Source organism: Mytilus galloprovincialis, chromosome 6, assembly GCF_965363235.1.
Source record: "Mytilus galloprovincialis chromosome 6, xbMytGall1.hap1.1, whole genome shotgun sequence".
In the NCBI taxonomy this organism is placed as follows: domain Eukaryota; kingdom Metazoa; phylum Mollusca; class Bivalvia; order Mytilida; family Mytilidae; genus Mytilus; species Mytilus galloprovincialis.
The window spans coordinates 16115011-16140092 of NC_134843.1; the positions used below are offsets into that span (position 1 = coordinate 16115011).

Consider the following 25082-nt stretch of genomic DNA (forward strand, 5'->3'; position numbering starts at 1 on the left):
GTTTAACAACTATGTAAGCAAGTGTTTTCTTATAAGTATAATTGTTGTCATTGTCTCAAAATAAAGTGAGACAGCAATTTTTTTTTTGTGTTGAATAAATCTTAATTATGTTTTGGATAAGGTATTGCTAAAAATAATAATAATCCTTTCTAAATAAAGTGGTATTTTGTCAACGTTTTATTTTGTGTTGAATAACTCTTAATCATGTTTTGGTTAGTGTATTGCTATAACTTGTTTCATTGACTTGTTTCAAAATGAAGTGAGATTCTGACTATCATGACTATGTTTGTTTCTGCGTGTTGAATAAATTTTATCATGTTTTGGTTATATTAGTGGATTGCTATATTTTGGTTTCTATGTTTTATTGTTTCGTTGTTTCAGATCAATGGGACCAAGCTGTTAAAAACAATTATCTTTTGTGTTTTTTCCTTTAAAATCTTCAATGTTTTACTCATACCAAGCTATAAATACATTCAGTATTTACACCCAAGCAATTTAAAACAACAACCATAATTTTCCAATTATTCAACTTGAATTTGAATTAAAATTGGGCGTGAATGAGTAGAGTGTGAATGTGCGAACGTGTAGGGTGCGAAAATGTATTGGGCACAAACAGACCTGATGCCACACAGTCTGAACCCCCTTCTCCCACAAAATATTAAGTAAATAATCTTTTTGTTACTGCTATCAAAGGTCTAATGAAACTCAGATAGTTTCAAACATTTGTCAAAGAATTCTAGTCAAACTGGCACCTAGTTAAATTGGCACCTGAACGTCGTAGGAGGGCGTCCCAGAAAAATAATAAAATAGCCTTGCCAGACGTCATAATTATTTGGACTAATACATGAGATATTGTGTATTTTTCTGCATTATTTTAACCAGTTGAGCATTTTACAGGATTGTTGGTTTAATGCTGTTTAAACTTTACTGAAAAACAAACACCTTAAATTTGCTAATTATTTGGCATGAAAGTTTGATTTATTGAAAGGGACTCATAGTTTTCCATTTTATTTTAATAATTGACTTGTTTTTACAATTACACAAATTGTCTAATTGTTAAAACAACAGCTTTGGTAAGGGCTTCGTTGTTTACCTTTATACACTACATATTCACTTTCGTTTCGTGGTTTACCAAAATACACAACAACATATTCACTATGTACTTGGTAACAGTAATTAATTAATTGAATAGAAAATATTATATCAAATATTATTGGATGCCGAATTGACGTCGAATAGGTGCCGATTTGACTAGATGCCAATTTAACCAGGTGCCGACTTGACTTGTACGTTTCAATTCCTCTGCGATCGTTTGCGGTATTTTCTTGAGAAAACCTATTTTCCATCATCAAAGAGAAGAAGAAACTGCTTTAAAATGATCCTGGAACGCTTCATGATTGTTAAAATAAGTTTAATTCACTCAAAAACAATTTTAAAACTTGCGATTAAACAGGAAGTTTCCAAAGCACGTGTAAAAGAAGAAATTAACCGGTGAGAGTGGAAATCCGTATATGACAGATATCCCTATAGTACGACTTTGAAAGTAAAACAGTTCAATCCTTTTGTAAAACCATCTTTAATATACCTATCACATTAATGTTTGAATGGTCTTAAGCTTATTCAAACCATATAAGTCGGTATGAAACACCAAAACGGAATGAACAATAACCGATTACGTTTTGTAGTTTACAAATTCTAAAACTGGTTCCCGTCAAACTACAACACTTTGTTCGAGTGTAGTGGAATACAAGCAAAAACCAGTGTAAACTGGGTCCTGGCTGGTTTAATACTACACAATGATGCATAATGATAACACAAGCTGATACCAGTTTGTTTGGAAAATAGAAAATACGAAACCAAGCGCGGTAGGCAGAGCAATGTAATGAAGTTCAGGTCGGCAGTTATGGAACAATGACTGCGTCATTTTCCAAAAAGAATATTCAAATTGAAAACAGTGGCTATCCTGCTTGATCAAAAATTTCTCTTTGCATCTTGACTCATAGTTGTGGAAACACAAAGTTATGAACATTAAACATTTAGTTAGTTCTTGTATTTCTTTAATAATAAGGGTATTTCACACTTCTTTGGCCATCACCATATGTGACTGATGAAAGGTATCTCCTGCAGTTAATTCCAACTTTTAGTTCATCCTTTAAAGGTAATTTCTGAAAAAAAAAAGGTATATAATTTATTAAAGTAAATTATCAAAGTCCTGAAAAAATGCATTCATGTATCAAGTAATATCAAAAGTTTGAAGTTAGATTATGAATTATACCACTCTTAGATGGTATCAAATCAATTCCTAAATTTTCAACCTTATTCATATAAGTGAGAGAGGCAAGTGATTTTTTTTTTTTTTTTTTTTTTTTTTTTTTTTTTTTTTTTTTTAAATTTGATCATACTTTATTGATAGTTTGACATTTGTTAGTGGATACATCAAATACCGGTACCTTATCCCGGCCTCGTTAACTGTTAGTAGCATATACAAAATATAGTCAATTTGGTTAGTATTTGTTAGTTTTTTTAACTGTAATATATACATTTATAAATCATTGTAAATTATAATATATCCAACTAAAACATTATCAATACAGAATGATCAATAAATCTGAATAGATAAAAAAAAATAAAATATAAAGAATAAATAAATAAAAATCACAGAAATTTGGAATTTTGGAAAAAGGAAAAAAAAAAAATAAAAAATAAAAAAAAATATATTTTACTTACAGCATTCATAATGTATCTTGCAGGATTTATTTATTCAAATATTTGCGTACAGGCATTAACTTAGAGGTAGATACATGTAGTTATAAACATCGACTAAAACATCAAGCATATATATATATATATAAACCAACATATAACAGTATCAAATCATTAAACATAGGTGGTGATGTGGATAAGGAAAGAAATGTACATAAAAATAATTCTGGTACATGATGTACCAATTTTTTGATAATCAACCTAGTCTTCTAAAATTGGAAGCCAGGGGTCCCAGCAGATATTGGCCATATGAAAAGGTTTTCTTTTAAAAAATAAATTCTTTTCTAATGCCAGAGATTCTTTGAGGTAGTTTTTAAGTCCTGTAAAATTTACCTTTTTTTCACATAGTTTTGTTCTGTAAATATAGAATTTTGTCAGGAGTATTATTAAGTTTTTTATCATATTATTTCCGTTGTTACCTAAATTTCCAAATAAAATAATATCTATATTAAATGGAATCAATATTTGTGTTTGGTTATAAATCCAATCACCAAGTTCAATCCATAAATCTGAAATTTTATGGCATGTCCAAAATATGTGCTCAATATCTTCAATAGCTTCATTACAGAAAGTACATTTATCTGGTTGTTTTATCTTAATTTTAAATAAAAATTCATTTGTGCCAATGATTCTGTGCACTATTCTGTACTGGAACCAATGAAGTTTAGAGCTTTTTGTGGTGTAGAAAGACATATTATGCACTTTTTTCCAATCAAAATTTTTATTTAATCTTAGAGACCATTTATCTTCACAACTAGGCCTTGTACTACTTTTTTCTAAGAAAACATTATACATATCTTTTGACCCTTTATTTGACAAAAAAAATGTTCTTATATTATTTGGTAGAATTGGTCCATGAACTTTATTAAGATTTTCTATAGAGATATTATGTTTAAGAGAATTTTGATATGATTTTATTGCTGATATAACTCCATTATAAACTAGAAAGTTAGATTTAATTTCATAAATATTTTTGCATTGCTCAAACGACATTAATTTACCCTCATTATCTACCAGATCATTAATCAATAAAATACCGTTATCAGCCCAGTCTTTATAGAACACACATCTGCTACCTATTTTAATATTTCCATTATTCCAAAGTGAATCTGTTAAAAATTCTTCTTCATTTTTTGGTTTAAGTTTATTTAGCATTTCTGTCCATGCTTCAAAAATCTCTTTCCAAAAGGGGTTTTTACATTTGTTTGGTGGGCCTAGAAATACTAGTTTTTCAATATCAATATTTTCTGTGCTTTCTATAAGCTTTTTGAGTTTTGTATTGTTTTTTAGCAACCGTCGGACCCACGTTAATTTTAACCCTTTTATATATTCTTCAATATCTAACATTTTCAGCCCCCCAAATTTATGTTCCAGACATAATATTTCTCTTTTAATCTTGTCAGGCTTGTTTTCCCAAATAAATGAATAGATTGTACGAATAAGTTGTTTAAGAGTAGTATTGCATGGTGTTGGTAATGTTAAAAACAGATGATTTAATTTTGAAATAATTAGTGTCTTGATAATTGTTATCTTTCCCACTGGAGTAAGTGTTTGTCTAGACCAAATATTGATTATATTTTCAATTTCTTTTATTTTAGGATAATAATTCAAAGATTCCATTTCTTGCAAATTGACAGAAAAGTTTATTCCTAATAGTGTAAACCTACTGGAACCCCATTCCAATCCCCACTTTACACACATGGTGTCTTGACTATATTTTTTCTTTCCTATCCACACCACCTTTGTCTTGTCTAAGTTCATATGGAGACCAGACATTTCAGCATATTTATGTAATAAGCGGAGAGTTGCGTCAAGGCACTCTGGTGAACCGTCAAGAATAATTGATGTGTCATCAGCATATTGAGAGATCAAATATTCAGTATCATCTATTTTAATTCCCTTTATATCTTTATTTTTTCTAATTAATATTCCAAGTATTTCTGCACATAAAAGAAATATATAAGGTGATAAAGGATCCCCTTGTCGACAACCTCTTTGAATTTCAAAGAATTCAGATAAAAAACAATTTTGAGAAACTGCAGAACTTATATTTTTGTAAAAGGTTCTTACCCATTGTTTTATAGAGGGGCCAAAATTGAAAAAGTCTAAAACGTCTTCAATGAAATTCCATGATACAGAATCAAAAGCTTTTTCAAAATCTATGAGAAGGAGCAGTCCTGGTAAATCATTTAGTTCTGTATGAAATAATATATCGTAAATAAGACGAGTATTCTCCCCTATAAATCTACCCGGAATAAAGCCAGTCTGATCACTGTTAATAATTTGAGGTAGAACTAATTTTATACGCTCAGCTATGCAGCTTGATGCTAATTCATATGTGGTATTTAGTAAACTTATTGGGCGCCAGTTTTTCATGAATTGTCTCGGTTTATCTCCCTTTGGTATACAGGTTATAATACCTTGTCTTTGAGTAATTGATAATTCCCCTTTTTCGTAACCATTAATTATAGAACGAAATACAAATTTTCCTATATCTATCCAAAAAAACTTGAAAAATTCATTTGTGAAACCATCTGACCCAGGGCTTTTTTCATTTTTCATTTTTCGCAAAGCAGTTGTCAATTCACCATAAGTAATTTCACCCTCCAAAGATTCTCTAATGGTATTATTTATTTTTTTAATATCAGTATCAGGGATTTCATTGTTTAGGTTAACATTATTCAAACTTTCTGTTTTAGTATATAGCCTTTTGTAATAATTGTTTGCTTCTTTTAATATTTTATCTTGCTCACTGATAGTGTCCCCTTTTTCATTGACTAATTTTGGAATAGTTTTATTTATAAAATGTTTAGTTTCTAAATTTAGAAAAAAGTTTGAAGATTTTTCTCCTTCTTCTATCCATTGGATTTTGGATCTGATGTAGGACCCCCTCATCTTTTCTTGTCTTAATACTTTTAGATCAGTTTTCTTTTTTTCAGTTTCAATAAATATTTCTTCCGTCAATATTTGTTCTTCTAGTTTTTTAATATCTTCTGATAGTATTCTTTCTTTTTTATCTTTTTGTTTCTTCCTAAAAGAAGCATATGAAATTGATTTTCCTCTAATTTCTGTTAATAAAGTTTCTAGAAAGAGTTGATCGTTTATAGTAAATTGAATTTCTAAGTCATTTATCTTTTCTAATGTTTCTCTCTTGTATACTAGTGATGCGTATTGTTCTTTAACTTTATTTATAGTCTCTTTAACAGCAGCTGAATATTCAATGTCATGTAAAAGTGAATTGTTAAATTTCCATAGACCTTTACCAATTATAAAGTTATTCATCTTTAAATGTAACATTATTGGGGAGTGATCGGATCTATAACTGTTGAGAATGCGTATATCATAAACATGTTGATTAAGGCCTTGCGATATTAAAAAGAAATCCAATCTTGCTTGTTTAATGGGATTATTTTTTCTCCATGTAAATTTTTTTAGTTCAGGGTACAATTCCCTATAGGGATCTGTTAAATCATAATTTTCTATTATATTTAAAACTTTCTCTTTGGCTTTTGGGTTATTTACATTTTGGTAATTATAAGTATCAAGATTTTGGTTTTGGACTAAATTGTAATCTCCAGTTATTAAAACTGATTGGTTGTTCAAGTCTTCTATTGTATCACTTACTCTAGAATAAAATTCAGGTGAATCTTTATTTGGACCATATAAGCATATCAAAGTTATTCTTTTTCCTTCAATTTCAATATCAATTCCTAACAGATTTCCTTGATCATCTTTTTTTATCCTATATATCTTGTATTCAAAGTTTTTGGTAAAAAATATTGCTACCCCTCTTTTGTTTGTTGCAAAAGAATTGAAAATACAGTCTCCTCCCCATAGATTTTTTATTGATATTTCTTCTTTTTCTGAAAAATGTGTATCTTGTAAACAATATATGTGGCAATTTTTTGCTTTAAGATAATCAAAAACATCTCTCCTCTTCTCCTTTGAATTTAAACCTTGACAGTTGTATGAAACAATTTTTATACCACTATCACTCATTTATTCAATTTTATTTTTATAGCTGAATAATAAATACTTGAGATTTGATGAGAGTATTGCGACCGTCTTCTCCGATAGTGTTTTATATAAGTAAGTGATAATGTAACTCTGAAATGTCTGATCTCCTCTACCTTAATTTCCTGCTGTATCCTAAATACATCATAGTTTCCATACAATAAGTAATACTGTGTCAAAATGAAAAACAAACATAAATAATAAAAAAAACAAAAAGAAAGAAAATTTGAGATCATAGTGTAAATATCAAACATCTAATAATAATTAAAAACAAATTACTATTGTATTGAAGAGTAACCTATCCACTTGTGTTCAAATATTTTTTAATACAGAAATACTGTGTACAAAGGGAGATAAATCTATTTAATTTAAATTATAATAAAAATTATCTCCCATTATATAATGTGTTTTCATATCAAAATCTAAATGCATTAAATATACACTGTTTTGGTTGATTTAAGTAACTTTTTATTTCATTTCAATTCAAATGAGTCAGACCGAAAGAAATAGTGGGTTAATGAAGACAATAAATATGTGTATATTTAGTTTTTGCTTTCAACATGTACAAACAGACAAAACAAATGTTTGATTTTCAATGAAATCAATAGATTTGTTTTGTTTATATTGTTTATGTAGTGTTAACATTTTCAGGATTTTGCAAGTGATTATTTTTTTCTTAATACACTTCATGATATTTACACCATGAGCACAGGAAAGCATGTATAATATGTAACTAATAATTAATAGCAGCTAATCTAAAAGCTCTTGACATGTACAAATTAAGCTTCAGTCATGCACAAATTAAGCTTCAGGCAAATCAACACAAATAAAAGTCATATTAATATAAGCTAAGCAGTAAGCAGTAAGCACTAGTAGAAAACATAAAGCATGTTTGATAGGGCTATAGGATTGATTCTCTTTTAAAAGAAATAAAATTTAAAATTTCGCAATAAATTTTCAATTATTAGTACTATTTGTTAAGTCAGCTTCACTTATTCATTCAAGTCATTTGTAATAATCTCACCTTCTATCATGGTATTATTTGAGACAAGATAACAGTAAAAAAATTCTGTCCCATAAAGTTTCATTAGAACAAGGCTTCTAGTGATGAATTTTGTGTAAATTTAACTGGTTTACGGTTTATATTATCTGGTGAGTACTGACCTTACAACCAGTCATTTAAGCGTGAGAAAAAAAAATAATCGTTAAGCTTTAAAATTTGGAGACTATATAATATGTATATATGACATACATAGTTTAACCTAGTATCCTATCTTGGCTATTTTAGTGAGGTAGAAAAACATTCCTGTTTTACCGACATTACATGCTGGAAAGCACTAAAATAAAAATATTAAGCTGTAGCAAACAAAAAACGCACGAAAAAAAATCCCAACATACACACATCACAAAAAAAAAAAAAAAACCAACAAAAAAAACAGAACATTAACACATCTATACTTACTTTATGTCACACCCTAAAAAATATTAAAGTATTAAATATACATTTTTGTATATTTGTTTATGAATATACATATTTATACCGAACAAGTAAATATACCAAAAAAACAGAGATACATATATATAATTTGTGTACTGTTTGTTCTACATGTACAAGTATTGATCAGACACAACTGATGTCTTTACGGACGTTCCAGACATCTCGTGCATTTAGACGGGTTTCTAAAACCAAGTGTACACCTCTTGCTCTTATCCTTGTTTGTAGTTTTTCTTTAGTCCTGATGTTATAAGCTATTTTCGCAAGATCGTTACGTGCCTCTTTCATAATAACAGGGAGATCATCAACAATTCTTATCCGTTTTTTTGCAAGTTTGTAAGCCTGAGCCATAATACATTGCTTGTCGTCATAATGCATGAACCTAACAATAATTGCATCCGGGCGTTTTGTACCTTCAACTGGAGCTTTAGCGGGAATCCTATGTGCATTTGCAATAGGGAAACTGTCAGCTTTAAATTTTTCGATACCAAGATCTTTAACAAATAAATTATCAATCACTTCCCAAATTATCTCATTTGGTTTTTGTTCGACTCCATAGATGAGGACATTGTATTTCCTATCATGTTTCTCAAGTAGTACTTGACATTCTTTGAGTGAAGTAAGTTTTTTGTCTATGTCTAATTTGAGCAATTCTAATTTCTCGGTTTATAAACAATTGAACTGAGATTCCAAATGTCCCACACCTCTCTCAAGCTCATTGTGGTCTTGCCTAAGTTGTTGTACTTCAGTGTTTGTGATACTAAGGTCAGATTTTACTTGCCCTACTTCAGATTTCACATCACTAATAAGTTCCGTTAAGTTTTTCTCAACAGAGTCGAGCCTAGAAGAAAAGTTTGTGACCTTACTGTCTATACTCAACATTATGTTTTTAAGGTCAGCAACGTCTTCTTTTGTCGCCATGTCTATTTCATTCAAATTTCAATCAATCAAATCAAATTATGTACGGATATTTTTTTCGATATATTGTTTTGTAGTGTTTATTTGTTACCACAATATTCTGAAAGTTATATGACTGTTATATGACTATTAATTTCATATTAATTTCATATTTTCCACAACATAAACACATAATAAATGGATAAGTTACTCTTTTTTCTTCAGCTAGAAATTTTCATGGGCGCCGCCATGAGACAGGGGCGATAATCATCTCAGTGTGATTTTTTCTAAAATCAAAAATGGAAAAAGTAAAAGTGCTTATTATTGTGTCACACAGCTGATAACTTCCATTATTTTGTTTGTTAAAGTTCATATTGATAAAGTGTTCATCAGGAATCAAAGTAAATAGTTGTCTCTCCTTGTTTGCCTCTATATATGCATATCATTTGGCTTTAATTTTTAAGTTTGTGTATTGTCCCTCTGGATTCCCATTTCTGAATTCCCTTCTAACATAGCTGTTACTTTGTTATATTAACATTATTTATACCTCTTGAGCAATTTGAAGCAAATTATACAGGACAAAACATCCACAGTCCTTTGAATTATCTTGGATAGGTCCCTGAAATAAAATGATAAAGAAATATTGGTAATGAAATTTTTCCATTGAATTTTATCTTATAACTATTCAATGACTGATGGTAAAGAAGTTGTATGTGGTGGTCAGAAAGTATATTCAATAAAATTCAATTGAAAACAGATGTTTTTCAAAAAGTTCTGCCTTAACAATTATAGTAAATAATAAATAAAAGTTTTATATACATGGTAGGGAAATTAAAAAGTCTCAAATGCTGTTTAAATCTCAAGTTATGAATTTATATAAAAATAAAAAGTTTCAGCCCATCAAATGAAAATGTAGTCATATCATTTGATAATTTTACAAAACAATTCAATCTGGAGTATCGGTGCTCAGATTGGCATGGTTGATCTACTTTCTGGAATTATAGAGTAGAATAGAATTGAATAGAATATTTCATTTCCCAAACTGCCCCTAAAGGGCATACAAATCAGTTACAATTGATTCACATGATTATATATAGCAGATTTGATGTTTCATAGAAATATTTTAATTAAGAGAGCCTCTTCTTGTTTTTCATTAATCAAATATATTTCTCAACTTGGGAAAGATGACAACAAAAATTCTGTTCTTAACCAATATAAGATATACTTACGTCCTTGTATAAAAATTCTAAATGGCATAATTTTCCAATTGTTTTAAGGAATTTTTTAACAACTGGAATTACTTCTTCCATGGACTTTCTGTTATCCAGTGAATCAACAACATAAACTCTGCAAGATAATATCAACTATAGCAACAATAATAAAACATATATATATATATATCTGTTTTTAGACACTTCTACAACGAAATTTGTTTGACATGCACACGTATAAAAATTGCGGTTTTTATCCAATGCAATCATAGGTTTGAACGTAGTTTTCACTTTAGACTCGTATCTATATATACGAGTCTAAAGTGAAAACTACGTTCAAACCTATGATTGCGTTGGATAAAAACCGCAATTTTTATACGTGTGCATGTCAAACAAATTTCGTTGTAGAAGGGTCTAAAAACAGCACAAACAACATTTTCCAAAAGACCAAAAAAGTGAAAAAGTATATTTAAACAAAACGCATTTGACTAACAGGTCGAACAATTGATGTTCTTTAACCCTGCTGACTGCCATTGGCGATTGCCAAATAAAATTGATCATCTTTAAGGGGGTACTTTAATATATAGCAAACTATTTATTGAAATTACATATTACATAAACTATCATATATATTTTTGTAAGTGGATAGGTCTATTGAGTTAAATTTTATTTAAACATGCATGTAGCTGTTCCTTCAACAGAATATTTTGACAAATAAAACAAAAAGGAATTTGAAACAATTGAATTAAATGTATGTTACATCTATATAATGGTTTAATATCTGTCTCAAGTCAACTAAGAGCAAATGGGCTTCACAAATATCAAAATGAATTTATTCTCAAACCCGGTTAAAATAGAACAAAAGAAATGAAGCTCCTCGTCAGAGAAGCTAGCTAGTAGATACATTTGTCTTTTAAAATACAACCGACACATAAGGATTGCAATGTTGCTATATGGATAAATTAATCAGTTTTCTAGAGCAAAATTGGCAGCACGTCATCCCTACAATAGCTACCATTTCTACAACTGTAAAAATGAATTGGCGTAATGGGGATATAATTTTGACGAAGTGGAATTCCTAACTGAAGTATTCACATGTAAATCAAACTTACCTTTTCTCTTCAAGATTTATTTCAACAGCTACCCAATGCCAATAACTGTCAGGATGAAAATAAAAGTAAACATTATTATATATAGAAGATATCAATCTATTTTAAGATAACCTTGATATTTAGATTTGCCTTAATTATGGAAATAATGCCAACAGTGTCAAAATTCTGCTGTGTTGAATTCCCCTAGTGGTAAATGATATATTCAAACTTTTTCCTGACAAATTAAGAAAGAAAAATATTCTAAAGAAGAAATATAACAAATTTCATTTTTTGGGCAAGCTCACAGCTACCTGGTTGTACATTATTTAAATATAGCTGTTGGTAACAAATACATTGATATCACATATCAATGTAACATTATCTTTCAGATGCAGTATTAAAAGTACAAGAAGTATTTTTTTTTTACCTGCAATGAAATGGTAAGAGGATTCTATTGGGCCAGTTTGTTCTACCATATGCGTTGGCCAAACTTTTCCTAGCTGATTCTTCCTTTTCTTCAGGGTGTTTCCTGACAGCCTCAAGTGCATAGGTAGGGATGATACAAACACTGGCATCTATTATTCCCATATTTTGTACTGTGTAGCTAACAAAATTAATGTAACAATTTAAGCTTATTTAAAATGCTCTATAAATAACATTATAAAATGATTTGTTATTAACTGCAAAGTAAGAAAAAGCTTACAATAAGGTATAGTTGTTTGTTAATGGCTGAAGATTGTATAGTGATAAATATTCTGTTTTGAAGCAGTAATTCTTTTGGGTTTGTAGTCTCTTTGAAATTTACACATATATCTCCTTTTATTCATGTTTATATCATCTATAAATCACTTCTTTATGAGAAAAAAATGAAAAGAAAAAATATATACCTTAACCCAAAATCAATCAGGTTGTCTGTGAGTCCATGCTGAGGTCTTGCAGATAAGATGTCTACCAATGTCATTATAAATCTTTGTTTATCAGGTGATTTCCATTCAAAAATACTTTAAAAGAAAATATAGTACAATTAAAAAAACCCACAGCACTTGTGGGAGGGGTTTCCAGAGAAAAACTAAGGGGGCCTTTCAAAGCATTATTTTCTTCCAAACGTAATATAAATAAGTCCTTACTATGTGAACAGATACATTTTTATTGATTTGATCATTAACCTTAATTTTAAGCAAATGCCTTCATTACCACTGCTACCACAAATTTCTTTTTGATTAACCTTAGTTTTAATGTGAGACTAAACTAATAAATTTGTCGCTGCATACTGTTACATTACTATATACACTTAAATAATTTAATTTTGGATGTAACACGTCTTCTGATTGGCTGACATTATTTTGTTATCAGCCCATAGACATAATTTAGTCATGCAACCATGACATCATCAACGTTTTTTCATGGTTTTCTAATGTTTGAAATGGAATTTAGAAATAAATTATAAGAAATGAATAATATTTTTTCTATCTATTCTAGATAACATAAAAAATGTGGTGCACACTGTTAAAAAAAGTGAAAGCAAAACTTTTAAATTCTCAACATATCTAGTATTTTATACAAAAGAAATGCTAGTGATTCACTTATCCGCTATTTTGCCCCCTCTAGGTATAGTGATCTTATTAACAATCTTACCACATATCCATAATTTTATGCAATATATATATTAAATTGGTCTGATTGGTTATAAAGATTTGTAAATGTGTCGTCCTTAGCTAACTTATAATGAGATCAAATGAAAATTTTTGGAAATTACAAATAACATATATAAAAAATGGCAAACAAAAAACTATTTCAATCACAAGTGTTGAACTTTTACTTGCTTGAATCAATTAAAAAAATAAATGATTAAAAGAAGGATGTTGATTGCTGTATTTTTTTTCATAAGATCTTACTTTGAGTTTTCAACTTGGTTCAGAGGTAAACAGCAGTCAAAACTAAATTGACCCTTATTGACATGTTTGTAGTTCAGACCAATACATCTAGCATGGGTCCAGGTGTAACATTTGGTGCATCCAATCCAGTTGATATTACCACTAGCATCATCATCATCTTTAGGGTTACATTCCTGCACTACACAACCACCAAAGAACCTAGATGTACAAAAGTCAAGGTTGACCAGAGGCAGGGTTGGTGTGTGGACATTTGGACGTCTAACATCTTGAAAATAACAACTCAAAAGTAATGACCCCACCAATAACAAATGATTTAAGTCCATAAACATGTATAAAATATCTAGATAGCATACTGTAGTAATATAATACAACCTTTAAGTTTCTAAAAAAAAAAAGGTTGGCTCAAATAATTAAAATATAAGGCTTTTTGGGGTATTCCAGAATGTTAAAAATTTTGTAATTTTCACATTAAAGTTTTAAAATAATAATCTCATAGGGAAATATTTATCTATTTGTTGAAAAGTGTACTATTTTAGTATTCAAGTCATCTTTGCAAGTAATGCTGTTTCTTTTTTTTTCTCAATTATTTGTCCCAGGAAACAAGAATTTCTGAATATAGATTGTTGAAGTTAATTGAATACTGTATTCAAAACCAAGGAAGTTTTTATAAATTTTACAAAAAAGAAACTTACCTCTAACTTTCAGCAATGGCACAACATGGTTCATTTGAACTGAAGTTGCATTAAACTTAACCCACAAAACATTTAAAGTTTGTGGGCTATCCCCTTCTTGGCATGGACATGGGGGCAGGCAAATGTCATACCCATATCTCTTAATTTCTGAGTACTGCTGGATTGGCCTACCAAGTGCACCAGCCATAAACAGAATCTGTAGCAAACCTACAGAAAAGAATGAGTATTCATTAAGGTGCCATGGACTATATTACCAATAAATATTCTATTATGTCAAAATATATGTCAACATTTAAAGCACTTTGTACTATAAGATAATACAGACTTTATATGCATCCTTGATTAGACCAGTGGAGAGGGATTGCAACTTTTATTTTCAACTAAATGGGATAACTCAATGCTGAGATAAAAACAGTCAAAGATTTTGAATGACACTAAGATAAAAACAGATTTTTTAAATATTCTATAATACAAACATAAATTACCACAGTCTAGGTTTAATTTTGCAGTTTCCATAACCTCAGATCTTATGGTATGCTCCACAATACTTCTAACTGTAGGCTGGTTAACTGGTCTGTTCTTAAATGTACTGTCAGTACTGACAGTACACATAAATTGGGTAGCCTCATCCTCTGATTTCAGTTCATTATTGTACTACCAAAAGAGTGAAATAGATATTACATTAAGATTATTGAATCTACATTTTTAAATATTAGATAACTGTATGCATAGCAGCTATATATATCTTACAAGTGAAAATACCATAAAAACAGATGAAATGCACTTTTAAAATATAATATAAAATTATTCCAATGAAAAAGAAAGAGCATTATGTGCCTAATTGTCTGTTTGTAACATGAAAAAGGATTTTTTTATAATTATACATGCATATAAGAAACTGATTACATATCCTTTAACTAAATGTGTTAAACCAACATACAGTGGATTCATTAATATTCATTTGATACCAATTTTCATGAGATTTTCTTTTATAAATTGTAAAAAAATTCAAATTAGCTCTCGCCCTGATATAGCCTTTTTGTGCTTATGCGGCGTAAAGCAACCAACAATCAATCATGGATTTTGTGGTTACATGTGAACCACGAATATCAATGTTCAAGGTAGCACAAAATTTATATTGGATTATATGCAGATTTTAGGAAAACCACGAAATCAAATATCCACAAAAATACAGTTCCTCCACAGACAATGAAAATTGGTAACCACAAAAATAAATAAATACACAGTATTACACTTACAGATTCAATGTAATGAATTAGATGTAGTGCTGCATGAACACATGCAGCTAATCTTAACTTCTTGCTAAAGTTTTCTGTTCCAAACAACAGGAGTGATATACTGTTAAAAAAACAGTTACCATCACCTGTTGCCTGGACTGGCCAGTATCCACTTGGAATTGTTGAAATCTTTGCGTATCTGTAAAAAAGAAATCCAGACTTTTTCATAAAAAAATCTAAATTTTAAAACAACACCGTCTTTTCTTGGTTTAATGTACAGTGAGAAATATCTTTATTTGGTTCAAATAGCTGTGTAAACTTGTTAAATTTCAGATACCATGCACTGTGATATTATAATAGAAATGATGGTATACAGACATTTTAAAAATATATATAAAAAAAACAGTACTGAAGAGAAACTGCAAATATTATTTAAATGTATTTTCAAGTCAACTGAATTTAGCCATCATATATCAAAAGGTTTGATTTTGTACAATTTACCTTTTATGCTTGTCAATGCCAGATATATCATTGAAAGACATGGGTGTCATTGGCAAATTGATCAGTTTCCTGACATCAATACTCTGGCAAATCTTTAAGAAAGAATCCCAGGAATCTGCCTCTTTCAAGGATTCCAGGATTTTTTCCTCAAGACTCATCACCTAAAAGAAATAATCTTGATGTTGAAATGTTTCAATGTATATCAGTATATATGGTTGGAATATAATTTGCTTCATAGCAATACACTAAAAACAAATATATTTTCATATTTTTTAAGAAATAAAAGTTCCTTTATTTACAATTTCTATTACTTTCTTACTTACAAAAATCACAGAGCATTATCAACAATTATCCCCCTTATTATTGTGTACCTAAGTTTCAAACATGAACACATAAGATAATTATGTAGTCCAAGGCAATATTTTTAAGGTGCCATCTGATATTTGTTAAAAATGATCAAAACATACTTATGAAACCACAGTAAGTGATAGTCTTATGAGTGAATACAAACATTTATATCCTTCTAATTTCCGTGCTTGGTCCAAAAACTAAACATAAGAATTATAAGTGTCAGCATATATCACATATTACAGCTAATTTCCTAATGCATGTAAAGCAAAACTTTCGTTGGCTTGATTGCTTTGTTAGTATAATTGTTTATACAAGCTTTGTAAATAAGATTGACATCTTTAAACAATATATTTAGGCATAGTTTAACCTGTATATATATTTGAATTTAATTGGGTGTTATCCTAATGATTGAACAATATAAAAACAAAGCTAGAAAGCTAACTAAAGTCTTGCTCTACATGCTTTATGAAATTAGCTGTAAACTCTTCATGATGTAAAGTAGACTTACATTTTGCATTCTTATATTTGGTCCTGGTTGAATAACGACCTTAATCTGTAAATATAAAAATATTATGTGCGTGAAAATGTTCAATTTCACAACCAATTCTATACAGTAAAAAGAAATATGTGATATAAATAATAGTTGTTTCAACCAGTTCTTCTTCTTCTTATGGTATCCAGTTATCCATCAGATTTTTGATGATTACTAACTGCTGCGCATGCGTAGGATAATAATTTATAAATATTTACAAAATAAAAGTGCCAAAAAATAAACAAATACTAACATGACATGTGATTAAAACTATTTATATAACTACTAGGTTTACTGTTCTATATTGTAGAGAACAGTAGGTGTTAACTGTTCTCTAAAAATATTTAAAGTGGGAGAAAGTACTACCTTTGGAGGTAGTACATTCCATTGTGTAATAGTATACGGAAAAAATGAATATTTGTAACAATCTTTAACTGTAAGTAAGTGTCTATAAGTTTGTGGATGAAGTTGTCGGGTTCTAGTTGTTGTAATAATTTATGGTATGTGTAGTATTTTTTTTAATTTCTAAGATTATTGATATCAAAATTGACTGATTTGAAAATATCACAATTGCCTCTAACATTCATAACAGAACTTACTTGCTCTTCTTTTGATTCTTCATGAACCTTCAACCTTAAAAAAATAAAGGTATATCTTTATAATAATCAAATTGTAGATTTTCCCCATCCTATTAAGAATATATTGGATGAGCAGATTTAATATATTTCTATAAGATATTTTATTGACTTAAATTGGAAAACTTATTTTCACTGTCAGAGCCAAAATTTACATAGTGTATATATAAGTCAATTATTCTGTGATAAATTTCTCTTATAAGAAATTTAAAGGTCCCAGTGAATAAACTACACAGAGAACAATACCTGTTGTATTTGCTGGATGGGACAATAGAATTGCCAAAAGTTTAAATGGACAGGTAACTATTAGGTGAATCTGTGGTAAGGTGTTATTGGGTTTGCAATAAACCAAGCTATATATGAAAAATTTTAGTGTTCACAACATTTTTTGTGCAGTGTTTCACATTTATAAATTGCCAATACATTGATGTATCAGAAACTAGTTTTCTTTCAAGTTAATACAACAAAATACATTTATAATGCATAGCTCATTATTTACAAATCATTTATACTTATAATAAATTAATAAAGAATTATATGTTATATTGTCATTGTCCAAACAGTTATGACTGGATATAGGATAATAATGTCCTTTAATTTTTTTTATACTAGACTTTGTACAAAAATTGCTGAAAATATTGTTTAGAATCATACTTGTTTGGGTTCAATTGTTATAATAGAGTAAAAAATATATAAAGAGCTAAATCATATATTACTTTTGTTCAGTTTGGACTTCTCTAACATCTTCTTCTACTTCTCTAACATCTTCTTCTACTTCTCCAACATCTTCTTCTTCTTCTCTAACATCTTCTTCAACTTCTCTAACATCTTCTTCAACTTCTCTAACATCTTCTTCTACTTCTCTAACATCTTCTTCTACTTCTCTAACATCTTCTTCAACTTCTCTAACATCTCCTTCTACTTCTCTAACATCTCCTTCTACTTCTCTAACATCTCCTTCTACTTCTCTAACATCTTCTTCAACTTCTCTAACATCTCCTTCTACTTCTCTAACATCTTCTTCTACTTCTCTAACATCTTCTTCTACTTCTCCAACATCTTCTTCTTCTTCTCTAACATCTTCTTCAACTTCTCTAACATCTTCTTCAACTTCTCTAACATCTTCTTCTACTTCTCTAACATCTTCTTCAACTTCTCTAACATCTCCTTCTACTTCTCTAACATCTCCTTCTACTTCTCTAACATCTCCTTCTACTTCTCTAACATCTCCTTCTACTTCTCTAACATCTTCTTCTACTTCTCTAACATCTTCTTCTACTTCTCTTACATCTTCTTCTGTTGGTCCTCCTGTAACTGGTAACTGACTTCTACCTCCCTAATAACATAAAAAAAAGGTGCTTTAAGTGTTTTTTTAAAGCGTTTTCTTGATTAAATATTAAGATGAAGTGACATTTGAATATAAAAAGGTACACAATAGTGGTACACAATAGTATAAAGTATATGCAATTTAGTTTTATTATTACATCTCCAAAACAGTTCAAAATTTGTAAAGAAATCTGTTAACAGAGAGTTTTAACAGCAAATTTCAATGTATATACAATGCGACATTTGCTCAGGTTTTAAGACTACAGAAATTAGTATGGTGTTCTCTATCACTGAACTAGTATATATTTGTTTAGGGGCCAGCTGAAGCACGCCTCTGGGTGCGGGATTTTCTCGCTACATTGAAGACCTGTTGGGGACCTTCTGCTGTTTTTCCTATGGTCAGGTTGTTGTCACTTTGCCACATTCCCCATTTCCATTCTCAATTTCACTTACAGAAAGCACAAAATCCTTGTAGGACTGTAAAATCTTCTCTAAATCTGCCCTTGGTAAACGCTTTCCTAAATAATAACAAAACATGAAATTAAGTTAGCTATACAGCTAAGTATGGTAACCATAAAATTAAACAATATAAACAACATCTACAAGTATATAAAGTAAGTTAATTATCTCCCTTTAAGGTGGCTCGGCCCTATTCAAAGTTTCTATCAGAAAATCCATATTATTGTTATTTTTTTTCAGAAAGTGAATCAAATTGGTCGAAAAATAAATAGGGGGTCATGGACCATTTAAGCTCACAATTTTACTTTTAAACAGGTACAAAATGTATGTAAAAGGGACCATTTTTCTATGAAATGATAGGGTAAATAGAGGTGTTGACATATTTTTATCGGAATATAAAAAAAAACGTTCCATGACACATGGTTCAAAACTGTAAAACAAATTGCTGAAATATAGCTCCAAAGAATGAGCAAATAAAAAAAATAGCTCACTGATAAGGAAAAAAAATATTTTGCCTTAATACTAAAATTTTTGCGGAAAATGGTGAAAATGGGTGAATTGTCATTTTGACCCTTAAAAAATATGGATAATAATGAAAATATACTATAAGTCAGATAACTACAATGATTTAACATTTCTAATCAATCAAAATATTTAAAAAATATTATATCAAATTAACGACAAATAGTTTTGTAACTCATGAGTGAAATTATGCGCAGTTGAATAGTCCCAAGCCATCTTAAATACTTTAAACCACTAATATCTTCCTATACACATATTCTCTGTCATGTACTGCAACTGTGTAAAGTTTCATTTTTATTTCTACAGTCATTTAAGAGGAGTTGTGCTTACAAGACCTATTGCAACACATTGTGAAATTTAAACTAAGCAACATCAATTATCTCCCTTGAAAAAAAATCTGACCAGAAATATCCTCATGCACATCTTATATTTGTGCAAAACAACTGTGTAAAGTGTCATCAATCAATTAATTAATCCATTTAGGAGTAGTTGTGCTTACATGTACAAAACCTGTTGCCATATATTACTATATTAATACTAAGTAGTTTCAATTATCTCCCTTGAAATATTTCCAACCAGAAATATTTTCCTTCATGTACATCTTCAGGTTGTGTACTACAATTGTGTAAAGTTTTAACAATATTAATCTATCCTTTAAGGAGGACTTATTCTTACATGGCATAAGGACATACAGATAGACAAAGTGATACCTATATACCCCAAAACTTGTTTATTTTGGGGTATAATAGAAATAGATATAAATAAAAAACATTCTTTCTTACCTTGGTTGTCCGTGTTATTTGGGGACTTGAACTCTACTTCTTGAGGGTACCATACTGGTCTGAAACACTCAATTCCCCAGAAACCTTTCAAAACCTTTTTTCTTTTGTACACTGTTAAAAAATAATATTATAATAAATATAAGTTTTGCAATTGCTTTAATAAAAGTTTAAGAAAAAACTAAACAAATAAGTATAAATGATTTCTTTATGTCACAATAAATGTGAATAAAATATACAGTTGCACGTTTTTCCCCACACCTTCAAAAACTGATTTCAGAAAATGATAATAATAAAATCAAAATTTTACTTTCAACCATTCTTTGTCTCAGAAAATCAAAAGAATAAAAAGTCAATGTATATAAGTGGCCTAATATCAAATAGCTTTTGGAATAGAGATTTCATGCTTGTGTAATTGATGTGCATTTTTAAATAACTCTTCAATAATAAAAAATAACTTTACCATCTGATGCAACAATATTAGGAATAATCTTCCTCAAGTTTGCCAAGTTGATGTCTTCAATTTCCATAGTTGGCAATCCTAAAAAAAAATATCATAAAATTAAATGAAAAAAGCAAAGGATTAAAAAGATATCATCTATCTATATTAAAATATTACAGGAAGCTCTTTCAAATTAAACAAAAATGTGGAAAATTTCATATATTTTTATCACATTTCATAATCAAACTTTAAACATCAATGTTTTTTTAAAGCACTACAAATATAACAAGTCTGGTAGCATTATGTTTTGTTGATAAGCACACAATTCCTTTATTTGGTTCTTAGTTTTATACATAACATAACAAACAATGTGCAAATTATTACATTATATAAAAAATTAACATACCAATAGGTACTACTGCCATTTCCTCTCCATTAGAAATGCCATCCCTTTCAGCATATTTCAAAAATTTGTTTATCACGTCCACATCTGAACCAAATGGTTTCATGAATGAAGGACCTAAAATTTTTCATTAATATATTGTTGAACTAAAAGTAAAAGTAAGTAGATTTTCCACCTTGTTTTTCAATATAATGTATTCATAATATAAAAAGTCCAATATTTCACAGATGATGATGTTCCTTACATTTTTTACTCTGAAATATTTATGACTGAAATTCAGGAAAAAAAATCTTGGCAGGAATTTTTGTAAACAAAATGTTTTAAATCCACTCCATATAACATTCCATTCAATCATATGCATCCATAAAATACTATATTTTAAATAATGCTAATATATTTTTTAACAAAGTGTACTAAAAAAACCTGCATAACTTCTAATTCCAATAAGCATGATAAGGACTGATCAATGTTAAAAATTCAATTATTTTAAGAGTACAGAGTAAAATATTGAAGTTACCTGCATATTTCACTTTCTTGCTCTTTAAATCTAGTTTAAGGCAAACAACAACTTCATCTTTGCCAGCCCATTCTTTAGTCTTTAAAATTAAAAACATATTTAAGTGTTTTTCAAAACATCCACATAAATGTCACTTTAATTAAAAACCAATTGTTCAAATTGAAGACCTTTCCACCAGTAAGGATCTATTTTGATATGAAAAATATTAAAATTAGGTTTTTAGACATGTTAATTCCAGCTTCAAATGTCAGCTTCATGTATGCTGATTCCAAAAATATAGGGTTTATATTAAAAAAAAATAAATAAGGGAGATAATTCATTACTTAAAAATAACGGTACCTTATACCCAAGCGCCTGTGTTCAGGTGATTAGATTTTAAAACTGTGTCTTTTCATTCATTTCTATAATAGTTTTAATTTGATAGTAATAAGACAATTGAATTTTACATTCCAATTTGAAGTATCCAACTAAAGTGCAAGAGGCCACATAACAGAAATAAGATTACATACCATTTCTTGTATCTTAGTCCATCTATCTTTCTTTGCAAACGAAGACATCTAAAATAATAAATCTTAGAATTGAGATGTTATATTCATATTCATCTATGATTTATGTCAACATAATTGACTCAATTTAAAAAGTATTGTAATAAATTACTTCATGTGCCCTTTTATTAAATTTTAATCTTATAAACATAGAACATAAAATTAAAAAAATCACCAATTATGACATTAACAAAAAATAATATATAATGGGAAAGTCTAAACAAAAGTTATTTTACAATGTTTTTTATATTACATTTCAAATATTTCAAAAATATTTTGCAGGTCAATTCTCTCTAATCTGGACCCTACTTGCTGTCATATTAACTGTATTCTATATAGTTTTAAAAAATTGATAAAAGAATAACAATTGGTGAAGTTCTCTCCTGCAAAGGGAAATATACCAAACAAAAATGTGCACTATGTCAAAATAACTAATACAGCAACCATTTCATTTTCTAGGGCACTATGGAATTTTCCCCAGACAAACATAATATTTTGGGGAAAAGAAGAAAACAATTCTAGCATTAAATATAGTGGCAGCTGAGGGTGGAACCAATTTTTTTCTCAGAAGCGCAAAAAACAAATAAGTTTGGGCTAAAAAAAACTGGAAATAAACTTTTTTCACAAAAAATGTACAGCTCCTCCCAGAAAATCAAATGATTGCTGCTGTGTATCACAAGGTTAAAAAGAATCTTAGGGAAAACACTAATTAATTATATGAAAATAAAAATTAAAATAAAAATCAATAAAAGAAAGAAATATACCTGTACCAATAAACAAAACACATAGGAATACACTCTAATGAATGAAGTATTTGAAATAATAAGCTGAAAAATCTTTACCTTTAAAAAGTCTGAATCTCTATAATAATCAATGTTTATCCTTGAAAATCTTAGGGTGAAGTGTGGTGATGAAACTGGGACACAAATATTCAATACTTAACTACAAACAACTATTGTTATATTGGGTGGCTTCTGAACATAGTTCCTTTGATCTTTACCAGAAGAAACTTTTGTCATGCTGGTTATCTTCTGGACATACATCAATCTCCTAATCTTCTCCAGACTTGTCACAGCAGGTGCATATTCCATTCTCCAGAACATCCTTTCATATAAAGATAATTAGATGCAAAATCTGTATAGATATAGATTGTTAGATAAGAATGGTCTGTGTAGACTGAATATATTAAATAGGTACATGTATGGTCTGGGGGGGGGGGGGGTTTGCACTTCAATATTTTTTTGAAATGGTCTGTAAAGACTGAGGTTGTTAGATAAGAATGGTCTGTGTAGACTAAATATATTAAATAGGTACATGTATGGTCTGGGGAAGGGGGGGGGGTGTTGCACTTCAATATTTTTTTGGAATGGTCTGTAAAGACTGAGGTTGTTAGATATGTATGATCTGTATAGACTGAGGTTGTTAGATAGGTATGGTCTGTATAGACTGAGGTTGTTAGATAGGTATGATCTGTATAGACTGAGGTAGTAAGATAGGTATGATCTGTATAGACTGAGGTTGTTAGATTGGTAGTGTCTGTGTAGACTGAGGTTGTTAGTTTGGTAGTGTCTGTATAGACTGAGGTTGTTAGTTTGGTAGTGTCTGTGTAGAATGAGGTTGTTAGATTGGAATGGTCTGTATAGACTGAGGTTGTTAGATAGGTATGATCTGTATAGACAGGTTGTTAGATATGTACGGTCTGTATAGACTGAGGTTGTTAGTTTTGTACTTTCTGTGTAGACTGAGGTTGTTATATAGGTTTGGTCTGTATAGACTGAGGTTGTTAGATTGGAATGGTCTGTATAGACTGAGGTTGTTAGATTGGAATGGTCTGTATAGACTGAGGTTGTTAAATAGGAATGGTCTGGATAGTCTGAGGTTCTTATCAAGGAATGGGCTGTATAAACTGAGGTTTTTATAAGGGAATGGGCTGTATAAACTGAGGTTTTTATAAGGGAATGGGCTGTAAATAGACTGAGGTTGTTAGGTAGGTATGTTCTGTATAGACTGAGGTACTTAGAAAGTTATGGTTTGTAACTCTGTATAGACAGGTTGTTAAATGGGAATGGTCTGTATAGACTGAGGTTGTTAAATGGGAATGGTCTGTATAGACTGAGGTTGTTATATAGGTTTGGTCTGTATAGACTGAGGTTATTAGATGGGAATGGTCTGTATACACTGAGGTTGTTAGATGGGAATGGTCTGTATACACTGAGGTTGTTAGATGGGAATGGTCTGTATACACTGAGGTTGTTAGATGGGAATGGTCTGTATACACTGAGGTTGTTAGATGGGAATGGTCTGTATACACTGAGGTTGTTAGATGGGAATGGTCTGTATTGACTGAAGTTTTTAGATGGGAATAATCTGTATAGACTGAGGTTGTTAGATAGGTATGATCTGTATAGACTGAGGTTGTTAAATAGGTTTGGTCTGTATAGACTGAGGTTGTTAGATAGGTATGGTATGTATAGACTGAGGTTGTTATATATGTATGATCTGTATAGACTGAGGTAGTTAGATAGGTATGATATGTATAGACTGAGGTAGTTAGATAGGAATGGTCTGTATAGACTAAGGTTGTTAGATAGGAATAGTCTGTATAGACTGAGGTTGTTAGATAGGAATAGTCTGTATAGACTGAGGTTGTTAGATAGGTATGGTCTGTATAGACTGAGGTTGTTATATAGGTATGGTCTGTATAGACTGAGGTTGTTATATATGGATGGTCTGTATAGACTGAGGTTGTTATATAGGTATGGTCTGTATAGACT

General features: G+C 29.7%; 1 protein-coding gene across 1 annotated transcript; it reads right to left on the minus strand.

Annotated features, from left to right (window-relative positions):
- Positions 1 to 1934: 1934 nt before the first annotated feature.
- On the minus strand, positions 1935 to 23370 carry LOC143078519 (uncharacterized). Its single transcript, XM_076253381.1, has 21 exons — positions 23151 to 23370; positions 22273 to 22320; positions 21764 to 21842; positions 21250 to 21363; positions 20865 to 20942; positions 20405 to 20515; positions 19095 to 19159; positions 18032 to 18651; positions 17280 to 17313; positions 16657 to 16701; positions 15798 to 15958; positions 15318 to 15495; positions 14544 to 14712; positions 14059 to 14265; positions 13367 to 13631; positions 12359 to 12472; positions 11899 to 12075; positions 11493 to 11537; positions 10399 to 10516; positions 9717 to 9788; positions 1935 to 2165 (listed from the first exon to the last, which is right to left on the minus strand). The coding sequence occupies exons 2-21, from the start codon at positions 22318 to 22320 to the stop codon at positions 2058 to 2060; spliced, it is 2808 nt and encodes a 935-aa protein (XP_076109496.1). The 5' UTR covers positions 23151 to 23370; the 3' UTR covers positions 1935 to 2057.
- Positions 23371 to 25082: the final 1712 nt, after the last annotated feature.

Excerpts from the sequence above, each read along its gene's own strand:
- LOC143078519 (XM_076253381.1), bottom strand. The coding sequence starts at position 22,320 with ATGTCTTCGTTTGCAAAGAAAGATAGATGGACTAAGATACAAGAAATG. Across the intron at positions 15,959-16,656 it reads CAAATATAAGAATGCAAAAT|GTGATGAGTCTTGAGGAAAA; the intron begins GTAAGTCTACTT and ends TATTTCTTTTAG. Across the intron at positions 12,076-12,358 it reads CTGATTGATTTTGGGTTAAG|CTACACAGTACAAAATATGG; the intron begins GTATATATTTTT and ends TAATTTTGTTAG.